General features: G+C 44.2%; 1 protein-coding gene across 9 annotated transcripts in view; it reads left to right on the forward strand.

Annotated features, from left to right (window-relative positions):
* RYR1 (ryanodine receptor 1) overlaps positions 1–25,156 on the forward strand; it is a 144,960-nt gene that overhangs the window by 91,053 nt on the left and 28,751 nt on the right. For 5 of the 9 annotated variants that reach the window (XM_080644317.1, XM_080644321.1, XM_080644318.1 and 2 more), the window contains 14 exons: positions 204–310; positions 1,825–1,876; positions 2,007–2,072; positions 3,503–3,602; positions 3,914–3,993; positions 4,087–4,163; positions 4,734–4,807; positions 5,442–5,459; positions 6,503–6,583; positions 10,990–11,078; positions 11,165–11,293; positions 11,378–11,482; positions 13,735–13,816; positions 15,829–16,016. In XM_080644317.1, coding sequence (XP_080500443.1) covers positions 204–310; positions 1,825–1,876; positions 2,007–2,072; positions 3,503–3,602; positions 3,914–3,993; positions 4,087–4,163; positions 4,734–4,807; positions 5,442–5,459; positions 6,503–6,583; positions 10,990–11,078; positions 11,165–11,293; positions 11,378–11,482; positions 13,735–13,816; positions 15,829–16,016 — 1,248 coding nt within the window. The remainder of the gene's footprint in view (positions 1–203; positions 311–1,824; positions 1,877–2,006; positions 2,073–3,502; positions 3,603–3,913; positions 3,994–4,086; positions 4,164–4,733; positions 4,808–5,441; positions 5,460–6,502; positions 6,584–10,989; positions 11,079–11,164; positions 11,294–11,377; positions 11,483–13,734; positions 13,817–15,828; positions 16,017–25,156) is intronic. The other 4 variants (XM_080644319.1, XM_080644325.1, XM_080644322.1 and 1 more) reach the window with 3 other exon arrangements.

The following is a 25,156-nucleotide window of genomic DNA, read 5'->3' on the forward strand; positions in this document are numbered from 1 at the left end:
GGGGCTGAGGCTGCCTGTTGTACATCTCCAGGGATCACCCTTCACATTGAGAGGTATGAGAAAGGTGGCCTCTGGCTTGGGCAGAACCAGGGAAGGGTGCAGGATGTGGGGCATGTGAGAAAAAAAATCCATCCCATCAGGGCTATGGGTGAAACAGGAGGGGACTCTGGAAGCCCCTTTCCCAACCCCACTCCTTCCCTCAGAAAGCTGGGGAGCAAGAGGAGGAAGAGGAAGAAGTGGAGGAGAAGAAGCCAGACCCCCTGCACCAACTGGTCCTGCACTTTAGTCGCACTGCCTTGACTGAAAAGAGGTGAGGACCCTTCATAGGTCTTGGGGAAATAACCCACTACCTCCCTGCCCCCAGCAACCTCCCTGTTCCTCAAGAGAGACCTTCTGTGTCCTAGGAGAGCTGATCTCTCAATGTCATTTTACGAGGACTGGCAGGGCCACCATGTACCACTGTGCAGGCAGAGCACTCACAAGGGCATCTTTGAAGGTTTCACATCACAGACAATATTGATTTTGACATTTTTAGAAGAAAGCACCTTGCTCAAACAAAATCAGTATATTATAGGAACAAATCAGTAAATTACGACAAATTTCCAACAGAGGGAAGTGTGGAAGGGGGTCCTTTTTCTAATTCACACAAGACTGCATATGGGCTAATGACAGTCTTGGGAATAAATGACCGAAGTAATGGTGCTGCTGCTGATAAGAGGTGACATTTATCAAGTGCTTATGTGTCAGGCACCATGCTAAGCACTTGACATCTATATTCTCTCACTTAATCTTCACACTATAAGATAGACACTATTATCAACTCCTTTTCGTGGACAAGGAAATGGCAGCACAGAGATTTATTTTTCTCACATAACATGAAGTCAGGAGGTAGGAAGTCCAGGGCTAGGCAGTGACACAATGACAGTCACGAGTCATTCAGGCTGACAGGCTTGCTCAGGCTTTCTGCACTGCATTCTGAGCTTCTGTCTTGTGGTCATAAAATGGATGCTAAACTTCGAGACATGACCACATGCCAGGCAGAAAGAAGGGAAGAGAATGTGTTTCCTCTATGCAAGGCCAAGATCTTTTTATCCAAGGAGAGAAGCCCTCCTTGGTGGGCTTCTGCACAAATCTCATTGGCCAGAATTCTGGCATCAGGCTACCAATAGCAGCAAGGGAGGCTGGGAAGTTCAGTGTCCTGGGAAAGCAATGACTCTGGAGTTAGACTATCCAGATGTGAACCCCAGTAAAAGCTGTGTGACCTTGACCAAGAAGGGTCTTTGTGCCTCAGTTTCCTCACTGGTAAAATGTGGCTAGTAACATACCTACCTAATAAGATTATTGTGAGAATTTACATCTCTCTCTCACTTAGAACAGGGATTAACATAGGGTAAACACTTAATAGGTCTTGGCCATTACTATTATTATTATTATTATTATTATTATTATTATTATTAAGACACAAGGATAAGGTGGTTGGTCATAGTTGTCAGGGTGGTAAGATGGACCCAGAAACTCCATGTTTCCATCACACCATTTTAGCAACCCCAGTGGAAAGGGAATAGCTCTACCAATAGCTTCAGCAAAATTCCCCATATGAGTTCCACAGGACTATCTCTAGCCTGTTACTGTGGCCAAGCAGAAAAAAAGTACTGATTGGCCCAGTCTTCATCACAGGCCCACTCTGGCAATGGACAATTTACCCTGGGTGAACCATACAGGCTGAGCATGGGGAGGGCTGGCTTTCCAAAGGAAATCTGGAAGCTACTATAAGACGGGGTTCTCTCCATTGGGTCCTGACTGTCTCCCCAATTACTTCCTCAGCAAACTGGATGAGGATTACCTGTACATGGCGTATGCTGATATCATGGCAAAGGTGAGGCCCTGCCCCCATCCAGGGCAGGTCCCCTTCTCCTCAGCTGCAACGCCTGTCCACTGAAAGGGGTGGGGGTGGACTGAGGATCTCCTCTGTTCCCCATCATCCCTAACTTATGCCCCATCCTCAGAGCTGTCACCTGGAGGAGGGAGGGGAGAACGGCGAAGCTGAAGAAGAGGTTGAGGTTTCATTTGAGGTAGGTGGGATCAGGAGGTCCTGGAGGAAGGGATGGGGGACCCTGACTTCAGTCATCCTCATTCATTCAGCATACACTCACAGAGGAGTGCTCTGAGCCAGGCCCTGGGCTGGGTGATGTTGGGGACACAGCAGTGACCAAGTTAGTCCATTGGGGAGACATGTGCATCACAGACATTAACAGCACAGAGTGTTCACAGTGGTGAAGAGGGAAGCTCAGGCAGGGGGGTCAGGGCTGGGAAAGCAGAGCAGCTCAGGGGTAAGTTCAGGGGGTTGTGGAAGCCCACCCAAGGTGCTCCACCCAGCCAGAGTTGCAGGGTGGCAGGAAGGGCTTCTCAGAGGAAGGGATGTCTGAGTAGGGGTGTGCCAGTTGAAGAAAAGGAGAAAGGTGTTTCAGGTAAGGTAACATTTGCAAAGGCCACGCAGTGAGAAAGAGCTAGTAAACTTGCAGTTAACCCACCTATTCATCATTAAGGCAATCAGCAAGCATTTCCTGGAGTTTCTTAACCATTTTTGTGCCAGGGTTCCTTTTGGCATCTGGTGAAGCCTTTCTCACAATTATATTTTTAAATGCAGAAAATGAATTCATAAGAGAGGAAATAAGCATATTGAAGTAGTTATCAAAATATTGTGTTAAAAATTTGTGATACAGTAATATCTGCACTTCTTTATTAATCTATTAAATAAGATCTAACAGTGGGTCCAATAGCTACTGTAAGTGATAAGTAGTGGTGAATAAAACAATATTTTGAGATGTCTACAAAAATGTGACATGGAAACATCTGTGATTCTTTTTGTTGTTGTTAATCCTCACCTGAGGATATTTTCCATTGATTTTTTAGAGAGAGTGAAAGGGAGGGGGAGACACAGAGAGAAATATCAATGTGAGAGAGACACATTGATTGGTTGCCGCCCGTACTCGCCCTGACAGGGGGGCCAGGGACCAAGCCTGCAACCGAGGCACATGCCCTTGACCAAAGTCGAACCCGTGACTGCGGACCAATGCTCTATCCACTGTGCCAAACTGGCTAGGGCTCATCTGTGATTCTTATTGATGACACAACCACGGGTTCTATAATATTGCTGTTTTATGGCCTCATCCATAATGGGAAGAAGTGCTACATTTCAGTTAGAGGGTAGTAAACAAAACTTTTTTCCTCATTCGAGTTCACAGACTTCCCGGATTTTATCCATTGACCCCTTGAATGTCTGTGGGCCCAGGTTAAGATTGCACCATGCCCAGTCCTGCACTAGGTGCCAGAAACAAATGGAAGATTTCAGTCCCAAGAGATAGAGGAGGTTTATGAGTTGAAGGAATGAGCCAGTGACTGGAGCAGGGAGCACAGGGGTGAGGGACTGGGTTGTGGGGGAGGGGAGGGTTGGCTGGAGAGCCTGGACTCACTTGGCACCATGGACCTGGCTCTGCCCCAGGAGAAAGAGATGGAGAAGCAGAGGCTCCTGTACCAGCAGGCGCGGCTGCACAACCGAGGGGCAGCGGAGATGGTGCTGCAGATGATCAGTGCCTGCAAAGGTGCCCTCCACAAGCATCCGGCTCCTCCTGAGCACACTCATCCTGTTTTCACTCTCCCAGCCCACATTTCCTGTGGACCCAGTGGCACACTCTCTCACCCCTGCATGTCTGTGGTTTGCACACACACACCAGCCCTTGCATGTTTCACTTGCCTTGTGATTTCTTGCTCATCCTCCCATCACTATCACACTTCCACACTCCTCTGACCCTTTCTTTCACATCCCCTGCATTGGCTGTTTTCTGGTGGATGGAGAAGCCCGCTCCCAAACTAAGTGGACCATATTTTGTCCCCTGCTGCCCCCACCCCCCAGGAGAGACAGGAGCCATGGTGTCTTCCACCCTGAAGCTGGGCATCTCCATCCTAAATGGGGGCAATGCTGATGTGCAGCAGGTAGCAGGAGAAGGGACTTGGGAGGAGGGCTAAGAGGGTTAGTAGGTTCCTGTGTGACTACCAGTTCCCCCTGTCCTGCCGCCCCCTCTGCAGAAAATGCTGGATTATCTGAAGGACAAGAAGGAAGTTGGCTTCTTCCAGAGTATCCAGGCGCTGATGCAGACATGCAGGTAGGCTCTAGTATCTATCTTTTAGTGAAACTGTTTGGTGCCACTGTGCCCCTCCCTATTCCTGCTACCACTTCTAGTTCCACTCTCTTGGTTCCAGGAACAGAGACCCATTCAGACTAGCTCAAACGTTAGGGAGTTTATTATAAGAATTCATGTGCAACAATAAGGAAGGCAAAATGCCACCCCATGGATCCAGGCAGGTGGAACTGGAAGGCTATTGAGAATTCAAGGGGCACCGAGCAGCAGGGAATCTGGGCTCTCTCTCTCTAATGACCCCTATTAATGTGACTCTATGATTGTCTGCCTTTGTTCTCCTCTTGATGTTGACCCTCTGAAGCTTTTGCTGATTGATTGTTTCTGTACCCTCCTGATTTCAACTGGGACACATTTTGTCCTTACCCCATATTACTTCACAGCTTCTGCCAACTCTTAGTTTCTGCTTCCTCTTGATCTCTGCTCATTCATGGTGTCCCATGGCTCTTCACCCGCCACTGTCGAGGGGCTGCGGGGCTCTGGAAGAGGACCTCAGCACATCTTCCCATCTTCCCATCTTCCCTTTCTTCCCCTCAGCGTCCTGGATCTCAATGCATTCGAGAGACAGAACAAGGCGGAAGGGCTGGGCATGGTGAACGAGGACGGAACTGGTGAGGCCTTCTCTTGGGCTTCCCTCTCCATGGAATTTCTTTTTCCTTCAGGATCTGCCCCCTCACCCAACACTGCCCAGGGCTCCCTTCCTCCAAGACACCCCCTCTCCAAAAGCATCCCCATGTCTCCCCTCCCCTGCCCCATGCAGTGGTGCCCAGTCCTGTCCCCAATTCCTCCAGGGTCTCCCTCCCCATGATCTCCACCCCTGGGTGCCCTTGTGTCCTGTGTTCTCTCACCCATCACCACATGGACCCTGCCTTCCACAAGCCCCACGTCTCCCACCCTGGTTGCTGTTCTCTCATTAATGTCCCTAATCCGGGTTAATCAAGTCTCCTCTTTGCCGTGTTGTGATGTGTTTAACCTTTCTGCCCTGATCCTTGCCTCCTGCCTCTCCACCTCTACCTGTCCATCTCTCTTTCTCTTCCCTCTCCTTTCTTTCCCATCATTTCCTACTCTCCTCCTGGCTTCCTTCTGTATCCTTATTGCTCTTTCTGTGTGGGTTGTTTCTTTTTCCATGTCTGTGTCTTCGTCCCTGAACTTGTGTCACTGTGTGTTTTTCCGTCTCTATCTCCTTCTGTCTCTTTTTCCCCTCTTTTTTCCTGCTTCCTCCTCCCATCCTGTTGGCTGCCCCAGTCATCAACCGCCAGAACGGTAATTTCCCCAGCCCATTCCCCTTGCTGTGCTACTCTGCCACCCCTCCCTTCTTACCCCCATTGCCCCCTTCACCTGGGGGCTGAGGATCTGGGACATCCAGGGAGGAAGAAATTCTTTCCTGGGTCACTGTACCTGGAGAAAGTCTGGAGAACAGGGTCCAGAGACCAAGATTCGAGTCTCAGATTAGCCACTCACCTATTTTCATTGGCCTCAGTTTCCCCATCTGTAAAGTAGAAGCTAGAGAAGATGGCAAATGTCCCTTTCCAGATGGATGTTCTCAGACTTCCTGACCCAGATTCACAGCCCCAGGGTGGGGTGATCCCCATTCCCACCCATCCCGCTCTTTGTGCCATGACCCCACCCCACATTGGTGGGGTCTGCAGTTCCCATCCACCAACCAGATTGGTTGCTCCTAGCTTCCACTCTGATTGGTGTGTGTGCAACCTCTGTGCCTGCTCTGATTGGCCCTAGCCTCCCCTCTTTTTCCTCCCCTACAGCCCTTCTTGATGGGCTTATTTCAGATGCCTGTTCTGATTGGCCCATGTTCACACATACACACACACACACACACTGCTTCTCCTGGATTGGCTGCTTTCAAGGCACCTGAGCCTATTTCAGTCCTATCCCTTTCTGCTCGGAGCCTTTGTGTGAAAGTGATCCCAATCCCCATAATCCATTAACCCTTTGGCCCTGGAGGAGTGCTGAGGGAGGTGTCAGCTGCTTGAACCTTTGCTGGATCAGGCAGACACTCCCAGATGTCACATAGTGATGACATCAGAGAGACACTGATGTTGTAGAAAGACACCCAAGGCCCCAGCTTCATGACTCAGGGCCCATCAGGTCTACATCAGCTGTCAGATTCTGAAATCAGGACTCCTGGTGTCATGGATGTCCATGGCCCTCACAGTGTCTTTGAAGTGATGGCTGCTACCCCCCCCCATGCTTTGCGCATGCGTGTGCAGTGTGTATGGGCCCTGTGCGTGTGTGCTGTGTTCTGGTGCACCTCACCCCTTCTGGACCCTGCCCCTTTCTCCACCCAGGGGAGAAGGTCATGGCAGATGATGAATTCACCCAAGACCTATTCCGATTCCTGCAATTGCTCTGCGAGGGGCATAATAATGGTGAGAAGGAGGGGTGGGTAGAGTGGAGAGGAGGTGAGGTTTGGGGACAATCTGGAAGAGTTGCCTGAGTTAATCTCCAGTTCCCTCCTCCTTTATCAGTGATGACCTCACTACCTATCCTTATCCCATTGTCCATCATTTACTTTCAGCCAGGGTCAAACTCAATCCACCTACCTTCCTAAATCTCTCTTGAATTTCTGGAATCTAGCCAGAAATTCACTTCCTGGCCAGTCCAAAAGCAACCTATCAGAAACCAATTTGGCCAAAAATCAATTTGCCAAAATGAGCAATTAGCTACTTGCCATTTTTCCATAGTCATTTCAAAGTTGAGTAAATGTTATGGATTTCCATACTTTGGTCCTGTACAGGGGGAAAAATCACATGGCATTTTTCAATTAATCTATTACAACTAGAGGCCCGGTGTACGAATTTGTGCACGGGTGGGGTCCCTTGGCCTGGCCGGTGATTGGGGCTGATCGGGCCAGACAGCCGGGGGAAGGGACCATGGGTGGTTGGCTGGCTGCAGGAGGTTGGTTGTGTGAGTGCACTGACCACCAGGGGCAGCTCCTACATTGAGCATATGCCCCCTGGTGGTCAGTGCATTGTCATAGCCACCAGTTGACCCGTTGATTGGTCGACGGGTTATAACAGTCACTTAGGCTTTTATATATATGGGTAAATGAACAGAAAATATAGGACAAACGTCACACACACAAAATAACACATAAGTAAAAACAGATAACTCAGGGTCGTTCCACCGTTCTGTCTTTGTGATCCAGTCCTCTGCCAAATTCTTGCATATTAGCCTTTTATTATATAGTATTGCTTATTAATTTTGCTTATAAAAATGCTTTGCCAGAAGGAATAACTACAGATTCTTTCCTAACTTAAGCGAGAGTTTTTACATTTGTTCTGGTTCAAGGGTGATCAGCAAGTTAAACACATAGTCAGGGAGAAAATAAAACCCCTTGTGGCACACATAGCTTATAACATTAAAGGAACAGCCCAAACTCTGTCCAACAAACATTCTACCCAAAGTCATTTTAGTCCCAAGGGTGTGGTTGTAATGCTTAGCAGGTGATTATGAAACCACAGACTGCCCAGAAATTAGCCTTCATGACAAGAATAGGAGTAATTATAAATCTAACTTCCATAGAACCTGCACCCTACTTGGCTAGTGCTCTCTAATGTAACTGATTTGTAAATATCTCTAATCTTCACTCTTTTCAACAAAGGATAAAGCATGATCTATTGCTTTACATTCTCAAAAGCTCTTAGGGCCACAACTATTCTTCAACGTTTATTAAATACTCTTCTGCCACATAACTGGGATTTCCTTTCTTTAAATTTAACTAAAGTGGAATCAGTCTTTGGTGTTAAAAATGAATTTTATTCCCTGGATCTATCACTTTTTGGAAATGAAAACATTCTTATGGGTGGGATTTCTTTCTCCCAGTAAATTTGTGATCCAGTCCTCTGCCTAAATTCTTGGATTCATAAACCAGCCCAATCAAATAAGTATTTGAAATCTCAGATGCCTTGCATGTCTTGAGTATTCAGTACAATTCAAAGAAGATAAAGGGTTTGTCTCTTACTTGCTCATGTCTATGACAGCATTCTCAGTTGGCAGAGTTCTTTACAAGAGTGGAGTGCTGTATATCTAACCACTTGTGCATATCGTCTGATGTAAATGAACACAAAGGAGTTAGCAAACAGGGTTGATGAGAAAACCTGCTTATAAAATCTTGAATATTTTAGTATACTTTATCTATAATGTGAAACCAGGCAAAATGGACATTTCGCCTGATACAGTGATTGTGAAGTGATTATAGGAAAGTCAAGGGGGGAGTAAGACTTTGGAGGGGAAATACCTTTCAAGGGCTGTTAAAGCCATCCTGTGCAACATGATATTGCTATCAACATTGAAAGGACTTCACTGAATCCCATGTTTGGTCATTTGGCAAATAGGTGGTTCTCAAACTTAGCATGCCTGAGAATCAGCTGGAAGCCTTGTTAAAATACAGATTTCTGGGCCTCACCCTAGGATTTCTGATTTAGTAGTTCTGGGATGGAGCCCAGGAATGTGAATATCTAACAGGGTCCCAGGAGGTGCTGATGCTACTGGTCTATGGTCACACTTTGAGAATCACCACTCCAAAGGGCAGCTCTTAACCTCAGCACTTTCTTTAAGACCCTTTAAGAACAGCTTAACGTTCACTGAGCACTTACGTACCAGTGCTATCCTAACTCCTTTATGTACGCTAAAGTATTAAAATTATACAATAGCTCTAAGGTGTCTAATAAATGTGACCGCCATGTTGCCAATGGGAAACAGGCAAGTCTGTACCACACAGAAAGGTTCAATAACTTGCCCGAGGTCACACAGCCCGAGGTCACAATCAACTCCTACTTATCTTAAGGTCTCAGCTCAGAGGTCCCCTCCTCCAGCCTTCCTTGATTACCCAGGCTGGGCCAGGATCTCCTCTGGGCTCCTATTGTCCCTTTGGGTTTCCCCATCACAACCAAGATCATTCTGCTCAGTATTTCCCACCACCACTCCTGCCACCAATGAACAATGTATTATTATTATTATTATTATTATTACTATTATTATTATTACCACACACTGATAATGGTCTAGTAAACCCCAAGTACTCATCACTCAGCTTTAATAGTTACAAACTTTCTGCCATAGAACAATGTTTTTTAAATAGTGGAAACTAACTCACCAGAGGTCCTAAACCAGTTTATCACAGAGGTTCTCATCCTAATTGCACATTGGTATGCCTGGGGAGCCTTAAAAAATACTAAAGCCCAGGTTTCACACTCCCCACACCCTCACGTTCTAAGTTAATTGGTCTAGGGTGGGGCCTGAGCATATGGATTTTTAAAAATGCCTTCGGGTGATTCTAATGTGCAGCCAAGGTTGAGAGGTTGAAAACTACAGATTTAGTGGGTTGAGATCAGAATTCCTTATAGTTAATGAGACAGAAAATACAGAATGCACGGCACATAGTAAGTGAAACTTCTGTTTCAGGTATATGTGGATATAATTTCAGTTTAAACACATATTCTGGGTCTCAGTGGAAAATGAATTTCCTACCATAGATTGCAGTTAGAAAATACTGAAAATTACTACATGAGAATCTAAACTTTACAAGGGCAGGGCCTTTGTTTTCTTTTACTGCTATATCCCTAGGGCCTAGAACAGTGCCTGGCACATAGTAAATGCCTAGTAAATTTGTACTATCAAAGAATAAGTGGTCAATCTTCATCTCTCACTAGCATATAGTATACTGGTGGCCTGGTACACAGATTTGTGCACATTGAAAGGAAGTTAATTAGAAGAAATATTTTAGTATCGTTATTCACCCTTTCTCTATAATAGAAGTGTCAACCAAATTCACGATCGACAATGACAGATCGAAACACACGCGTGTGATTGGCGCCACTGAGTGCTTTATATGTATCGTGCATGCGCGAGTCAACATTTATTTTTAAATTGCCAGTGCGCATCATATGTACTGGCCAGCCAGTCAGTCAGTCAGAAGTATGTACGGATGGTCACTTAGCCTTTTATATATACAGATGCTCAGTAAGTATATATTGAATTAATGAACAAAGAAATTACAGATGCTTATTTCCTCTGGCTTTTGGTAGGTGCTCAATAAATATTTGTTGGATAAATAAATACATAATAACCAACCTTCCATCTCCCCCAGCACATTGTAGACATTCAAAAACCATTTTGGAAACAAATAGAGGACTAAATCTCCATTTACCCTGCTATACTGTAGGTGCTCCAGAACCATATTTTGGAAAGTAATCAATGAATAAAGGACCCTCTACCACATCTTGCATATTGTAGGCCCTCAACAAATATTTATTACATAAATGAATAGATTATCCTCCATCTTCCTCTGCCACACAGTAGATACTTGATAATTATTAAATTAATGATAATACTACCGAAAGATGCTCCTAAGCAAAGCCAAGGTCACCAGTTCATCCCACCAAAGGTCTCGCTGCCACAGTTTGGCTCTCCTGTTGAAAGGATTTCTTCCACATTTGACCAGAGGAGATTTCAAAGGATGTGAATATGAGCAAGAACTCTGTCACCTAGAGTGATATCGCCACAACGTACTAATTGTGACTAATGGCCGAGATTGTGAGGTCTCCGAGGGCAGCGCTCTCCTGCACATCTCTGTACTCCCCTGCAGCAGCTTCAGTGTTTGTACTTGTAGGCACCTAATAAATTGATTATTTGCTAAATGGGGGAAAAAAATGATTATATGCCTCAACATACAATAGACACCCTATTTGAACACTTATGCATTAATTAATTAATGAACTTCCCTGAGTACATGGTAGATTCTCAATGAATGAATAACTTTTAATCTTTTTAGATTTCCAAAACTACCTACGGACACAGACAGGGAACACGACCACTATCAACATCATCATCTGCACGGTGGACTACCTCCTGCGGCTGCAGGTGAGGATGTGAGGGTATCCAGGTGTGACCTGGGTCGGGGGCTGATCGTTGGCCCAGCATCCCCTCACCCTCTGTCGGCCCCCCAGGAGTCCATCAGTGATTTCTACTGGTACTACTCTGGCAAGGATGTCATTGAGGAGCAGGGCAAGAGGAACTTTTCCAAGGCCATGTCGGTGGCTAAACAGGTGTTCAACAGCCTCACTGAGTACATCCAGGTAGGGCCCGCGGGCTGTGACAGGGCGGGGAATTCGGCACCGCGCCGCGCCTCGCCTCGCCCTCACGCAGCCCTCTGCCTGCAGGGCCCCTGCACCGGGAACCAGCAGAGCCTGGCGCACAGCCGCCTCTGGGACGCCGTGGTGGGATTCCTGCACGTGTTTGCCCACATGATGATGAAGCTAGCTCAGGTTCGGGCCCCTCAGTTTTTCCTCTAACTGCTTCAGGGCACCCCAACTGGCCCGTTTCCAAGTCCTGCCCCACCACTCACTTTCTCACCCAAGTGCTCCCGGCATGTTCCAGACGGGTTCCCTCCCAGAGGCTAAATCCATCTTCCTTCTGGATTAGCTCTGGGCCTGACCCCGCCTCTTCCTTTGCCACCAATCGGTTGGTTTCCTATCCATACTTCCATTGGGCTGACGTTTGGTCCCGCCCCCTCTGGCCGGAGCTCCTCCATGATTGGTTGGTGTTCTTTTCTCTCTGATGAGGTTATCAATTCAAACAGCCCCAGGAATAGGGTACCCGCAGGCTTCTAGATGAGGGCCTGGGGCTGTAGGAGTGTTTTGCTTCTTTATTCTGTCTGCGGCATATGATGTCCATCGTGGGCATCCTGGATGTAATGTCCATCTCCCATCTCCAGAATCTTCGTGCTCCCCTTTCCCACCACTCCCTCCCCTTTGCGGCCTTGTCAGTGTCTCCCGAACACCATATGCATTTGCTCTGCTCTGTCTGGTAAACAGACCCAAGGCAGCCATAAGTAAACACTGCGCCTGGGCTCAACTTCTGAAGGGGCACCACTCACATCCTAGATATCAGACATACATCGGTGTATTTGTTACAGTAGTTTTCCAGCAGATGGCAGTAAAGTATTCTGTATATTACAATTTCCCAGCAGGAAGAGTCTTGAGGAAGGGAGGCCTTTTTCTAATTTACTCAAAGGTGCTACAGGTGCTGGCATAAACCCTGTCTGGTGTCATTCGACTTTTGGAAAGGAGTTAAATTTTGAAATGCAATTGCTCAGTGTCAGTGCAGTTGAAGTCAAATGTTGGTGTAATTTAAAATTCTAGAGACTGTTGGTATCATAGTGTAGAGTTTTAGACCCTGCAGAATTAATTCATAGGGTCAGGTTGCAAAGGCCAGACACCCAATGCAAAGTACTGGCTTACAAGGGAAAAATAATTTACCAGTTCCCGTCACAGTTCCAAGGCCTAAGGTGATGTCAGCAGAAATGTCTCTCTTGTCTGCCTTCATTCTCAAGCAGGCTCTCCCCAGGGGTTAGAAAAATGGTGCCCTGGGCTTCTGAGCACCCCATTAACAGCTCCAGAGGGAAGAGAGCCCCTTTTTCATGGGAGCCCTGGAAAATACCTGCAATTCTCTCTGATTGGGTTATTGGGTCACATGCCCATCTTGAACCAATCACCAGGGTCAGGAGAAAGAAGGCTTTGATTGGCCAGATCTGGTCATATACTCAATCCTAGAACCAAGAAGATGGAGTTGGCCTCACATGCTCTGAGAGTGGAATTAAGAGAAACAAGGGCTGGATTCTGGGCAGGCACACATCACAGGCACCCACCCATCTCAGGATCTCGAGATCCTGGAATTGTTAGAATCTTAGACTCAGAATACAGAGCTTTGGAACTGTGGAAATGTGTTAGGGTTAGAATAAGCAACTTTAGAACTAACATTTGGGGTAGAAGGAGCCTTATGTCCCATTTCTCTGCTATCCTCCCCCTCCACCATTTTATTAGGTAGAGCCATATGAAATTACCACTTCGTGGATCAAAATGGTCGAATATTGGCAATTTTATGTAGCTCAACCTATACAAATATGGACCATGAGGCAGAAGTTTGACCATGTTGGAAGCTTTTCTGGGCTTTACATAAGGCACTGTAACGGGGGAGGCAGCATGTCTTTACATTGTTCCCAAACAGCTTACCAGAAAGCACATGGCTGTATCTTCCAGCCTTCTTCCTGAACCCAGAGTCCCACTTTTCCCATCACACATTCATTCACTAACCACGTGCCTTGCACCATAATAGCCAGACACAGTGCTGAGCTCCCATCCCTTCAGATACTCCCATCCCTTATTTGTGTCTCTGACCAGTACTTGCCCCTGCCTGTCTCTGTCTGTCTCAGCCCCAAGAGTCTGCTCTCCAAGCCCCATACTCCCCCCAGTCCTTGTCTGCCAGCCCTTGCCCCTACATATCACCTGTTGGGCCTGCTTCTCCCCAAATGTCAATCCCATCCCCACACTTTTGTCTCTTTACCCTTTCCCCTGCTTCCGAGGAACATGTCTGGACTCGGGTCCCCTCGGAGGTAAGAGGGGAGGAAAAAAGATGTCTTGGGCCCTGCTGGGTGGTGAGGAGGAGCAGAAGCAGCTGGAGATGAGGGAGGTGTCTCTGCAGAGACCAGTCCTCATATGGCTGTGGTGTGGGTCTCTAGGACTCGAGCCAAATCGAGCTGCTGAAGGAGCTGCTGGACCTGCAGAAGGACATGGTGGTGATGCTGCTGTCACTGCTGGAAGGTACACACCTGGGGCAGGGGAAGGCGGCTACAAAGCTGTAGACCCTAACCTCAACCCCATCTGATACCATGTCGATATCAATGGGTTGATTAAGAAGTCACATTAATAAGCTCAGCAGACATTTATTGAGAACTTATCATGTGCCAGGTCCTGGCTGTACATACATTAGTTTATTGAATCCCCAGAAAAATCTTTTTTTTAAAAATATATTTTTTTATTGATTTCAGAGAGGAAGGGAAAGGGAGAGAAAGATAGAAACATCAATGATGAGAGAGAATCATTGATCGGCTGCCTCCTGCAAGCCCCCCACTGGGGATCAAGCCCACAACCTGGGCATGTGCCTTGACCAGAATCGAACCTGGGACCTTTCAGTTCACAGGCCGACGCTCTATCCATTGAGCCAAACTGGCCAGGGCCCCTAGAAAAATCTTAATAAGGTAGATGGGCTGGACACTTTCTAAATGACCTAGTAGTTAGTTATTTCATTCCTAGACATATCAGTTATGTTTTGCAGCCTAACAAACATCCCACAACTTAGAAGACTTAAACACAACCACAATCTCCCAGCCAGAGGGCACGGTTGTTTGTCATCCTGTGCACGGTTCTCAGTCAGCGCACATATCGGGGTTGCAGGGTCGGTCCCCATCTGGGCGCGTACAGAAGGCAACCAATGGATATTTCTCTATTCATCAATGTTTCTCTCTCTGTCCCTCTCTCTAAGCATATCCTCCAGTGAGGATTAAAAAAAATAATAATAAAATAAAAAATAGAAGAACACCTATAATTTATTATTGATTAATGAAACAATTTAACTAGTAGACAGACTGTTTTCTATAGAGGTCATAAAGCGTGTCCTCATTCATTTATATGGCTGCATAGTATTGCATTGTATGGGTTACAGTGATTCATTTAACCACATTCCTATTGATAGATATTCAAGTTTTAAAAATATTTCACTACAATGTTGTAATGATTAATCCTCTTAGAGTTTCAGGTTCTTTGGTAACTAAGCATTAACTTTAAAAATAAGGTTTTCTTTAAACATCAGATTTCCAGCTTTTTCTTGAAAAAATGAAAGATTTGGTGACCCTGGGTTCACAGTCTCACATGGCAAAAATTAGCTGGACTGAATTAAATAGCTGAATTATATTAGTTAAATCTTCCGATTTTGGTTACTGTGCTATGATTATATATGTTTTTTAGGACATATCCACTGAAATGTTTAGGGGGGAAGGCCTCGTGCCTGCAGCTTACACTCAAATGGTTCAGAGGGAAAAGAGAGTGGGAAGAGTATAAAGCAAAAAAGCAAATGTGGCAAAATGTAAACAGTTGTTGAATCTGGACTATATGAGGGTTCCCTTGCACTACTGCACCTTTTATGTAAATGTGAAATTATATTAAAATGGAAAGGTACAAAAAGAAGCTGGAGCCAGTTTGCTTTAGAAGGCAGTGCGAGATCCCAGTTTGCCACGGTCTCCACCTCTCCCTGCTATATTACCTGTGGCCTGCCTCACTCATCTGTGGGCCTGCTTCCCTCTGTGGGCTAGTGGAAGGCTTCGGTGTGTGAACTCTGAAGTCATGCATTTCTGGGTTCAAACCCTCCTCACCCCTTTGCTGGCTATGTAGTCCTGAGTGTGTGATTTTCCCTGAGTCTCAGTTTCCTCACCTGTAAAAACGGATAGTAGCATACCTCCCTTACAAGGGTGAGATCATGCCAGCACAGCATCTGTCACCTGCATTAGCTTTTGCCGTCGTTACTTTATCGATGGCTCCTTCAGCTCTCCGGGAGGTGGACAAAGACAGGATCAGCTAGGTTGGCACATCATGCTGATTGAGATCAGGAAGTTCCCCATGCCCTTGAAGGGGGAGGCTTAGGTGCTGGCCAGGGAAGCTTCCACCAGCACAGTGGATCCGGGGGAGCTATGGGAAGCTCTTGAGCTGGAGAGGGAAGCGAGCCATGGGACTCCAGAAAGGAGGTTCTGTTGGACCACACTGACCGGGGCTGTCTACAGGGAACGTGGTGAACGGCATGATTGCCCGGCAGATGGTGGACATGCTGGTGGAATCCTCATCCAACGTGGAGATGATCCTCAAGTTCTTTGACATGTTCCTGAAACTCAAGGACATTGTGGGCTCAGAGGCCTTCCAGGACTATGTCACTGATCCCCGTGGCCTCATTTCCAAGAAGGACTTCCAGAAGGTGAGTGCTGGAAAGTAGCTGGGTGGGGGTGCCAAGTGCCAGTCATATCCTTCCTGGCTACCTGCCTTGGGCAAGAGACTTCTCTGCAAGCCTCAGTTTCCTTATTTGTGAAATGAGATACAACAGCCCTTAGGATTGTTTTCAATGTGAAATATATTAACACAAATAAGAACCATTATTTTATTATCGTTATAAATAGTTATAATATTACTAGAGGCCTGGTGCACAAAATTTGTGCATGGGTAGGGTTCCTAGTGGCTGCGGCTGCTGGCCAGGGCCTCCCTTCCCATGTTGGCTGGCCAGGCCCCACCCCCTGGTTGAAATCCTGGTTGAACTCCCGGTGGAGGGGACAATTTGCATATTAGGCTTTTATTATATAGGATTATTATAATAGATAGAGATCAGCTATTTAGCTGATAAACATCTACTGAGTTTCTTCAGCATGATGGAGACAGAAACAATCCTGCCTTCATGAAGCTTATAGTCCTATGACATAGGCAGTCACCAGTGACCATGGCAAATCTAAATAGTGAGGCTGTTAGGAGGGAAATGCAGAAATCAGCTTCATCCAGGAGCCCACTTATCTCCCTCTGTCCACTCCATCCCAGCTGTATCCTCTCTCTCCCTATGTAAACCCAGCTAAGTCACTTGTCTGCTCTGAGCCTCAGTTTCTTCCTCTGTGAAATGGGGCTGAGAAAATAACATTAACTATCTGACAGGACTGCTGGGAGGGTGGACAGTGCCTGGAACACAGGAGCACTCAAAAGGTGCTAGCTACTATTTTTACGGGCATACCTTGGAGATATTGCCGGTTTGGTTATAGACCACAGCAATAAATTTAATATCGCAATAAAGCAAGTCACAACTTTTTTTAGTTTGCCAGTGCGTATAAAAGTTATGTTTACACTGTACTGTAGTTGGTCAAGTGTACAATAGCATTATGTCTAAAAAACAATATACCTACCTTCTTTTAAAAATACTTTGTTGCTAAAATATTGCTAACTATCATCTGAGCCTTCAGCAAGTCATAATCTCTCTTTTTTAAAATTGATTTTAGAGAGAGGAAGGGAGAGGAAGAGAGAGATAGAAACATCAATGATGAGAGAATCATCAATAAGCTGCCTCCTGCATGCCCCCCACGGGAGGTGGAGGGGATTGAGTCCTGACTGGGAATCGAACCGTGACCTCCTGGTTCATGGGTCGAAGCTCAACCCCTGAGCCACACTGGCTGGGCACAAGTCAAAATCTTTTGCTGGTAGAAGGTCTTACCTTCAATTCATGAAATAACCAGTATCTGCAAAGTGCAATAAAGTGAGGTACACCTGTACTATTATTACTGCCAAATCATTTCCATCACCATTTCATTAACTTTTTCTTTTGAAATGATTTCAAGTTTATAGAGAAGTTGCAAAAACAGTACATTGAATTCCTGAATACACTTCCCCCAGATTGCCCAAATGTTAACTTTTTTAAAAATATATTTTTATTGATTTCAGAGAGTAAGCGAGAGGGAGAGAGAGATAGAAACATCAATGATGAGAGAGAATCATTGATCGGCTGCCTCCTGCACGTTGGGGATCGAGCCCCCAACCTCAGCATGTGCCCTGTGCGGGAATTGAATTGTGACCTCCTAGTTCATAGGTTGATACTCAACCACTGAGCCATGCCAGTCAGGCATATGTTAACTTTTTACCTCATCTGTTCTATTATGATTCCCCTTGACCTCTAAATACCTTAGTGTGTATGTTCTGAGAACATGTTCATTCTCTTATGCAACCACAGAACAATTATGCAAATCAGGCAAATAATACTGGTGTAACGCTACTACCTACAGAGCTTATTCAGTTTTCATTCATTTTTCTTCCCTGTCAAGGATCAATCCAGGATCAGGGATTGCAGTTAGGCACCCTGTCCCTTCAGCCTCCTTCAATTTGGAACCATTCCTTGGTCTGTCTTTGTCTTTCATGACCTTGACATTTTTGAAGAACAAAGGCTAGTTGTTGTATACAATGTCCCTCAGTGTGGGTTTGTCTGAGTTTTCATCATAATTCAATTCAGGTTACACATCTTTGGCAGGAATGTCATAGACATGATGTGTCCTTCTCAGTGCATTGTATTGGGAGGCACATGATATTAGTTCTTCCATTACTGTCGGTATTAACTTGACTCTCTTGGTTAAGGTGATGTTTACTAGGGTCTCCACTGTAAAAAGACTACCATTCCCTTCAATATTGTGTGAGGACCAGCTATGAAGCTATGTAAATATCTTGTTCACCCTCTAGAGTTAGCATCTCTGGATGATTCTTCCCTGAAACGATTACTATGGTAATAGACATGTGTTGATTCTCCAATTTCACCATAACCTTTACCTTTATTAGGTGCCATTTTACCACATGGAAGAGTTTTTCCTACTTCTCCACTTATTTACTCATCTATCATCTATCTATCTATCTATCTATCTATCTATCTATCTATCTATCTATACCTTTGCTTCTTTTATTCTAGGGGTTGCAATCAATACTGATAATCAGTCCTGGCGGATTTGGCTCAGTGGTCAGAGCATCAGAACAAGGACTGAAGGGTCTCAGGTTCGATTCCAGGTCAGGTCACATACCTAGGCTATGGGTTCGATCCCCAGTTGGGGTATATACAGGAAGCAACCAATCATTGTTTCTCTCTCACATAGATGTTTCTATCTCTCCCTCTCTTCTCTCTCTAAAAAAAAAAGCAATTTTAAAAGACTGCTAGAAATTAAAAATAAATAAGTCCAGGGTTTCCTGAGTTAAAATAAAATGCCACACACCTCTGAATCTCTACTCTGACTTATGGTGGCAGCATTTGCCACAGTCAGCCATTTCCTCCCCCCAGCAATGTCTGCCTGCTTCCTTGGGTATCTGTGCCACACACTCCTGGGACCCCCACCTTCCCTGCCAATCCCACACAGCCCCTTAAATGTTCCTGTCCCTGAGCTCTCTACCTTTAGCAGGAAGAAGAGCTAACATTTATCATGTTCTAACTCTGTGCCAGGTCCTGTGTATAAATGAATTACAGATAACTCTTGTACAACACAGGTTTGAATTACACGGGTCCACTTATATGTGGATTTTTCCCCAATAAATATACAATCAGTTCTTCCTATTCCCAGGTTTCACATCCACAGATTGGCCAGCTATGGCTGGGAATCTGCAGATGCCGAGGACCAGCTGTATATATTGTTCTGTACCACTTATACAGAGTACTTGAGCACTCATGGAGCTTGGTATCTGCAGGGGGTGCTGGAACCAATCCCCCACAGATACCAAGGGATGACTGAAGCTTTCAGGGGTCAAAAGTTATACATGGATTTTCAACTGGGGGATCGGGCCTGAAATCCCTCTGTTGTTCAAGGGTCAACTGTAGTTCATTTAACCCGTATATCAACCTTATGTGGGAAGGACTATTTTTATTACCATTTTGCATAAGTGGAAACTGAGGCACAGGGGGGTGAAGTAATGTTCTTAAGATCACATAGCAAATAAGTGACAAAGCTGGGATTAGAATTCAGGAAGTCCAGTTCCAGAGCCGATTGCCTCTCGATTCATCCATCCATTGATCTAGCCTAATAAATAGTCAGTGAGAACCTCCTGGGTGCCAGGCCCTGGCAGGATCAGTGGGAGCTGAAAGAGAGCCAAAAAGCACTATGCAGAAGCTAAAGTGCAAATCATTCATGATATAAAAATGATTCTGCTCAGCAAAGGAAACCATCAATAAAATGAAAAGGCAACCTATGGAATGGGAACAAATATTTGCAAACAACAGATCTGTTGGAGGGTTAACATACAAAATATTCAACAACTCAAAAGCAATAAAACCAGGATGCACGGACATGCTCCCAGGAACAAGCTGGAATTACAACTGAAATATGGAAAGGCTTCCTGAATAATAAACAGAAAACTCACAGGAGAGAACCCTGATACCCAAGGACCATGGAGACCGCATAGAGACTGGTAGGAGGGGCAGAGGTGCAAAAGAGCTGGCCGGGCACCCACAGACAGCAACTGAAGTCCGGGAGGGCTATCTCAGCTGTGGGGGAGTGCCACTGAGAACTTGGGGATCTAATCCCAAAGCTGGGCACCCCAGCAGAGAGCACCAAACTGAGCACATAACATCTAGCTGTGAAAAGTACTGGGGTGTTGTCTGCCAGGGAGTGGCAGCTGAAAGTTTGGGCACCCTCTTGAAGGGCCAACACAAAATAATTCTCTGTGGAGCCACCCACCTGACAGAGGGAGGGGTGAAGTGGACTGGAGCTGTGAGAGCAGAACCCAGGACTGGGGACTCAAGGGATAGAGCTCAGAAGGCAGACACCCCAAGTTTCCTGGGCTGAGTCATTCCCTCACGCAGCAGAGGACATCTTTCCCACACAGACATTTGCCTTGCCTGGGGGGAAGACAAATGACACACCCTATTGGAAAATACCTTGCCCTGAGGCCACTTAAGATATTAATAGTAACAGTTATCCTCCAGGCAGAAGCAACTGCCCTAACCTGTTGAAAAACTATCGCTACACCCCAGAACGATTCAAGTTGAAATCCTATTAGTCTGTAGACAGAGATGGTCTCTGGAGGCTTTGAGTCTTTGCCTGACCCAATTAGTCAGAAACAGCCTTTAACACTGTCCTGCACTAGAAATTGAGAGGTATAGAGCAGCAGTCACCAACTGGTAGTCTGAGGACTACTGGTGGTCCATGAGGTCCAAAAGGTTGGCAATCACTGGTGTAGAGGATCTACCTAATACATAGTCACAAACTCAAACAGACAACCAAAATGAGGAAACAAAGAAACAACCCACAATGAAAGAACTAGAGAATTCTCCAGAAGAAGAGATAAATGAAGCAGAGGTAAGAAATTTATCTGAAACAGAGTTCAGAGTAATGATGGTAAAAATGCTCAACAGTATGAAAAAAGATATAGTAACTATGAAAAAAGAACAGTCTGAGATAAAGAATGACATAACACAAATAAAGAATACATTGGAAGGAATACACGGCAGATTAGGGAAGCTGAGGATTGAATCAGTGAATTAGAAGACAGGGTTGAAAATATCACTCAATTAAAGAACCAAAAAGAAAAAACAATTAAAAAACAGGAAGACAGCTTAAAGGAGCTGAGACAATATGAAACATAACAGTATTAGAATAGCATGTATGCCAGAAGAGGCAGAAAGGGAGAAGGAAATAGAGATGGTGTTTGAAGAAATAATAGTAAAAAACTTCCCTAACCTGGTAAAGGGAAAAGTCACACAAGTTCAGGAGGCACAGAGAACCCCAAACAAGAAGAACCCAAACAGACCCACGCACAGACACATCATAATTAAAATGCCAAAAATTAAAGACAGAGATATTCTTTTTTTTTAAATATATTTTATTGATATTTTACAGAGAGGAAGGAAGAGGGATAGAGAGCTAAAAACATCAATGAGAGAGAAACATCGATCAGCTGCCTCCTGCACACCTCCCAATGGGGATGTGCCCACAACCAAGGTACATGCCCTTGACCATAATCGAACCCGGGACCCTTCAGTCCGCAGGCCGACGCTCTATCCACTGAGCCAAACCGGTTTCGGCAGTCAGAGATATTCTTAAAGTCAGCAAGAGAAAACTGTTACCTACAAAGGAGTTCCCATAAGGCTGACACCTAATTTCTCATCAGAAACTCTACAGGCCCGAAGGGAATGGCATGAAGTACTCAAGGTAATGGAAAGCCAGGATCTGAGACCAAGATTACTATATCCAGCAAGGCTATCACTTAAAATAGATGGTCAAATAAAAGCTTCCCAGACAAAAGAAGGCTAAAGGAGTTCATCACCACCAAGCCAACATTACAAGAAATGCTAAATGAATTGCTGTAAGATATTGCTGAGAAAAAGAAACAGAGAGAAACCTAACCATACAGAATTAAAATGGCATAAATAAGTACCTCTCAATAATAACCCTAAATATAAATGGATTAAATGTTCCAATCAAAAGGTGTAGGGTAGCTGAATGGATACAAAAACATGACCCAACTATATGCTGTCTACAAGAGACCCACCTCAAAATAAAAGACACACACTGGATGAAAGTGAAGGGATGGGAAAAAGTTTTCCATGCAAATGGAAAAGAAAAAAAAAAGCTGGAGTAGCAATACTCATATCTGACAAAATAGACTTCACAATGAAGGCCATCACAAGAGACAACAAAGGTCACTAACATAATACTAAAGGGTTTGATCCAACAAGACAACAAAGGTCACTACATAATACTAAAGGGATTTATCCAACTATGTATTAGGTAGATCCTCTACTACCAGTTGGTGACTGCTGCTCTATAACCCTGGTAAACATTTATGAACCCAATATGGGTGCACCTAAATATATATTAAAAAACTTCTACAGGACTTTAACGGAGAGGTTGACAACAATATAGTCATAATAGGGGACTTTAATATCCCTCTGACTTACCTGGACAGATCTTCCAGACAAAAACTTAACAAGGAAACAGAGACTCTAAAGGACACACTGGATCAGATGGATTTAATAGACATTTATAGAACATTTCACCCCAACACAGCAGAATATACATTTTTCTCAAGTGCACATGGATCATTCACAAAGATAGACCACATGTTAGGACACAAAACAAGTCTCTACAAGTTTAAGAAGACTGAAATCATACCAAGCATCTTATCAGATCACAGTGGAATGAAATTAGAAATCAACTATAGTAAAAACACCCCAAAACATTCAAATACATGGAGGCTAAATAGCATGTTATTAAACAACAAATGGGTTACCAATGAGATCAAGAAAGAAATCAAAAACTTCCTGGAAACAAATGAAAATGAACACACAACAACCCAAAATCTCTGGGACACAGAAAAAGCAGTTCTGAGAGGGAAGTTCATAGCACTACAGGCATACCTCAAAAAAACAAGAAAAATCACCAATAAACTATTTAACCCTACAACTTAAAGAACCAGAAAGAGAACAACAAGAAAAGACCAGAGTAAGTGGAAAGAAGGAAATAATAAAGAGTAGAGCAGAAATAAATAACATAGAGACTTAAAAAAAAAAAAAAGAAATACAAAAAATATCAATGAAAACCAAGACCTTGTACTTTGAAAGGATAAACAAAATTGATAAACCATTAGCCAGATTCATCAAGAAACAAAGAGAGAAGACTCCAATAAATAAAATCAGAAATGAAAGTGGAGAAGTTACCATGGACACCACAGAAATACAAAGGATTGTAAGAAAATACAAGCTGGACAATGTGGATGAAATGGACAAATTCCTAAAAAAATAAAATCTCCCAAAACTGAATCAGGAAGAATCAGAAAACCTGAATAGGCCAATAACAACTTAGGAAATTGAAGCAGTAATCAAAAAACTCCCAGCAAACAAAAGCCCAGGTCCAGATGCCTTCACAGGGGAGTTTTCCCAAACATTCAAAGAAGAACTAACACCTATGCTCCTCAAACTATTTCAGAAAATTCAATAGAAAGGAACACTTCCAAACTCTTTTTATGAGGCCAGCATTATCCTAATTCCAAAACCAGATAAAGACACTACAAAGAAAGAGAATAACAGGCCAATATCCCTGATGAACACAGATACTAAAATCCTCAACAAAATATTAGCAAATGCATCCAGCAATATATTAAAAAGATCATACACCGCCAAAACCGGTTTGGCTCAGTGGATAGAGCGTCGGCTTGCGGACTGAAGGGTCCCGGGTTCGATTCCGGTCAAGGGCATGTACCTTGGTTGCGGGCACATCCCCATTGGGAGGTGTGCAGGAGGCAGCTGATCGATGTTTCTCTCTCATCGATGTTTCTAGCTCTCTATCCCTCTCCCTTCCTCTCTGTAAAAAATCAATAAAATATATTAAAAAAAAAAAAAAAAAAAAAGAGCAGCTGTGGTCAGCCATGGACCATGCTTCTTTTTGAAAAAAAAAAAAAAAAACATCATACACCATGACGAGGTGATATTTATTCAAGGGATGCAAGGCTGGTACAATATATTTGCAAATCAATAAACGTGTTACATCACATAAACAAATTTAAAGACAAAAACCACATGATCATATCAATAGACACAGAAAAAGCATTTGACAAAATCCAACACCCATATTTTATAAAAACTCTTAGCAAAGTGGGAATAGAGGGAGCATATCTCAACATGATAAAGGTCATATACAACAAACCTACAGCCAACATCATACTCAATGGGCAAAACCCATTCTCCCTAAGAACAGGAATAAGACAGGGATGTCCACTTTCACCACTCCTGTTCAACATAGTACTGGAAGTGCTAGCCATAGCGATTAGACAAAAAGAAGAAATAAAAGGCATCCAAATTGGAAAAGAAGAAATAAAATTGTCATTATTTGCAGATGACATGATATTGTACATAGAAAACCCCAAAGACTCCATCAAAAAACTACTAGACTTAATAAATGAATTTGGCAATGTAGCAGGATACAAAATTAACACCCAGAAATCTATGGCTTTTTTTATACACCAATAATGAACTCACAGAAAGAGAAACTAAAAAAAAAAAAAAAAAAAAATCCCATTTACCATTGCACTGAAAAAATTAAGATACCTAGGAATAAACTTAACTAAGGAGGTAAAAGACCTATACTCGGAAAACTACAGGACGTTGAAAAAAGAGATAGAGGAAGACATAAACAAATGGAAGAATATACCATGTTCATGGATTGGTAGAATCAACATTATTAAAATGTCCATACTACCCAAAGCAATCTATAGATTCAACGCAATCCCCATTAAGATACCAACAGAATATTTCACAGACCTAGAACTAATTCTCCAAAAATTCATCTAGAATAAAAAAAGACCCTGAATAGCTGCAGCAATCCTGAGAAAGAAGAACAAAGTTGGAGGGATCACAATACTAGATATCAAGCTGTACTTCAAAGCCACTGTTCTCAAAACTGCCTGGTATTGACACAAGAACAGACATATAGACCAATGGAACCAAACGGAGAACCCAGAAATCGATCCAAGTCATTATGCTCAATTAATATTTGACAAAGGAGGCAAGAGCATACAATGGAGTCAGGATAGTCTTTTCAATAAATAGTGTTGGGAAAATTGGCA

This window comes from Plecotus auritus (genome assembly GCF_963455305.1).
Source record: "Plecotus auritus genome assembly, chromosome: 10".
Taxonomy (NCBI): Eukaryota; Metazoa; Chordata; class Mammalia; order Chiroptera; family Vespertilionidae; genus Plecotus; species Plecotus auritus.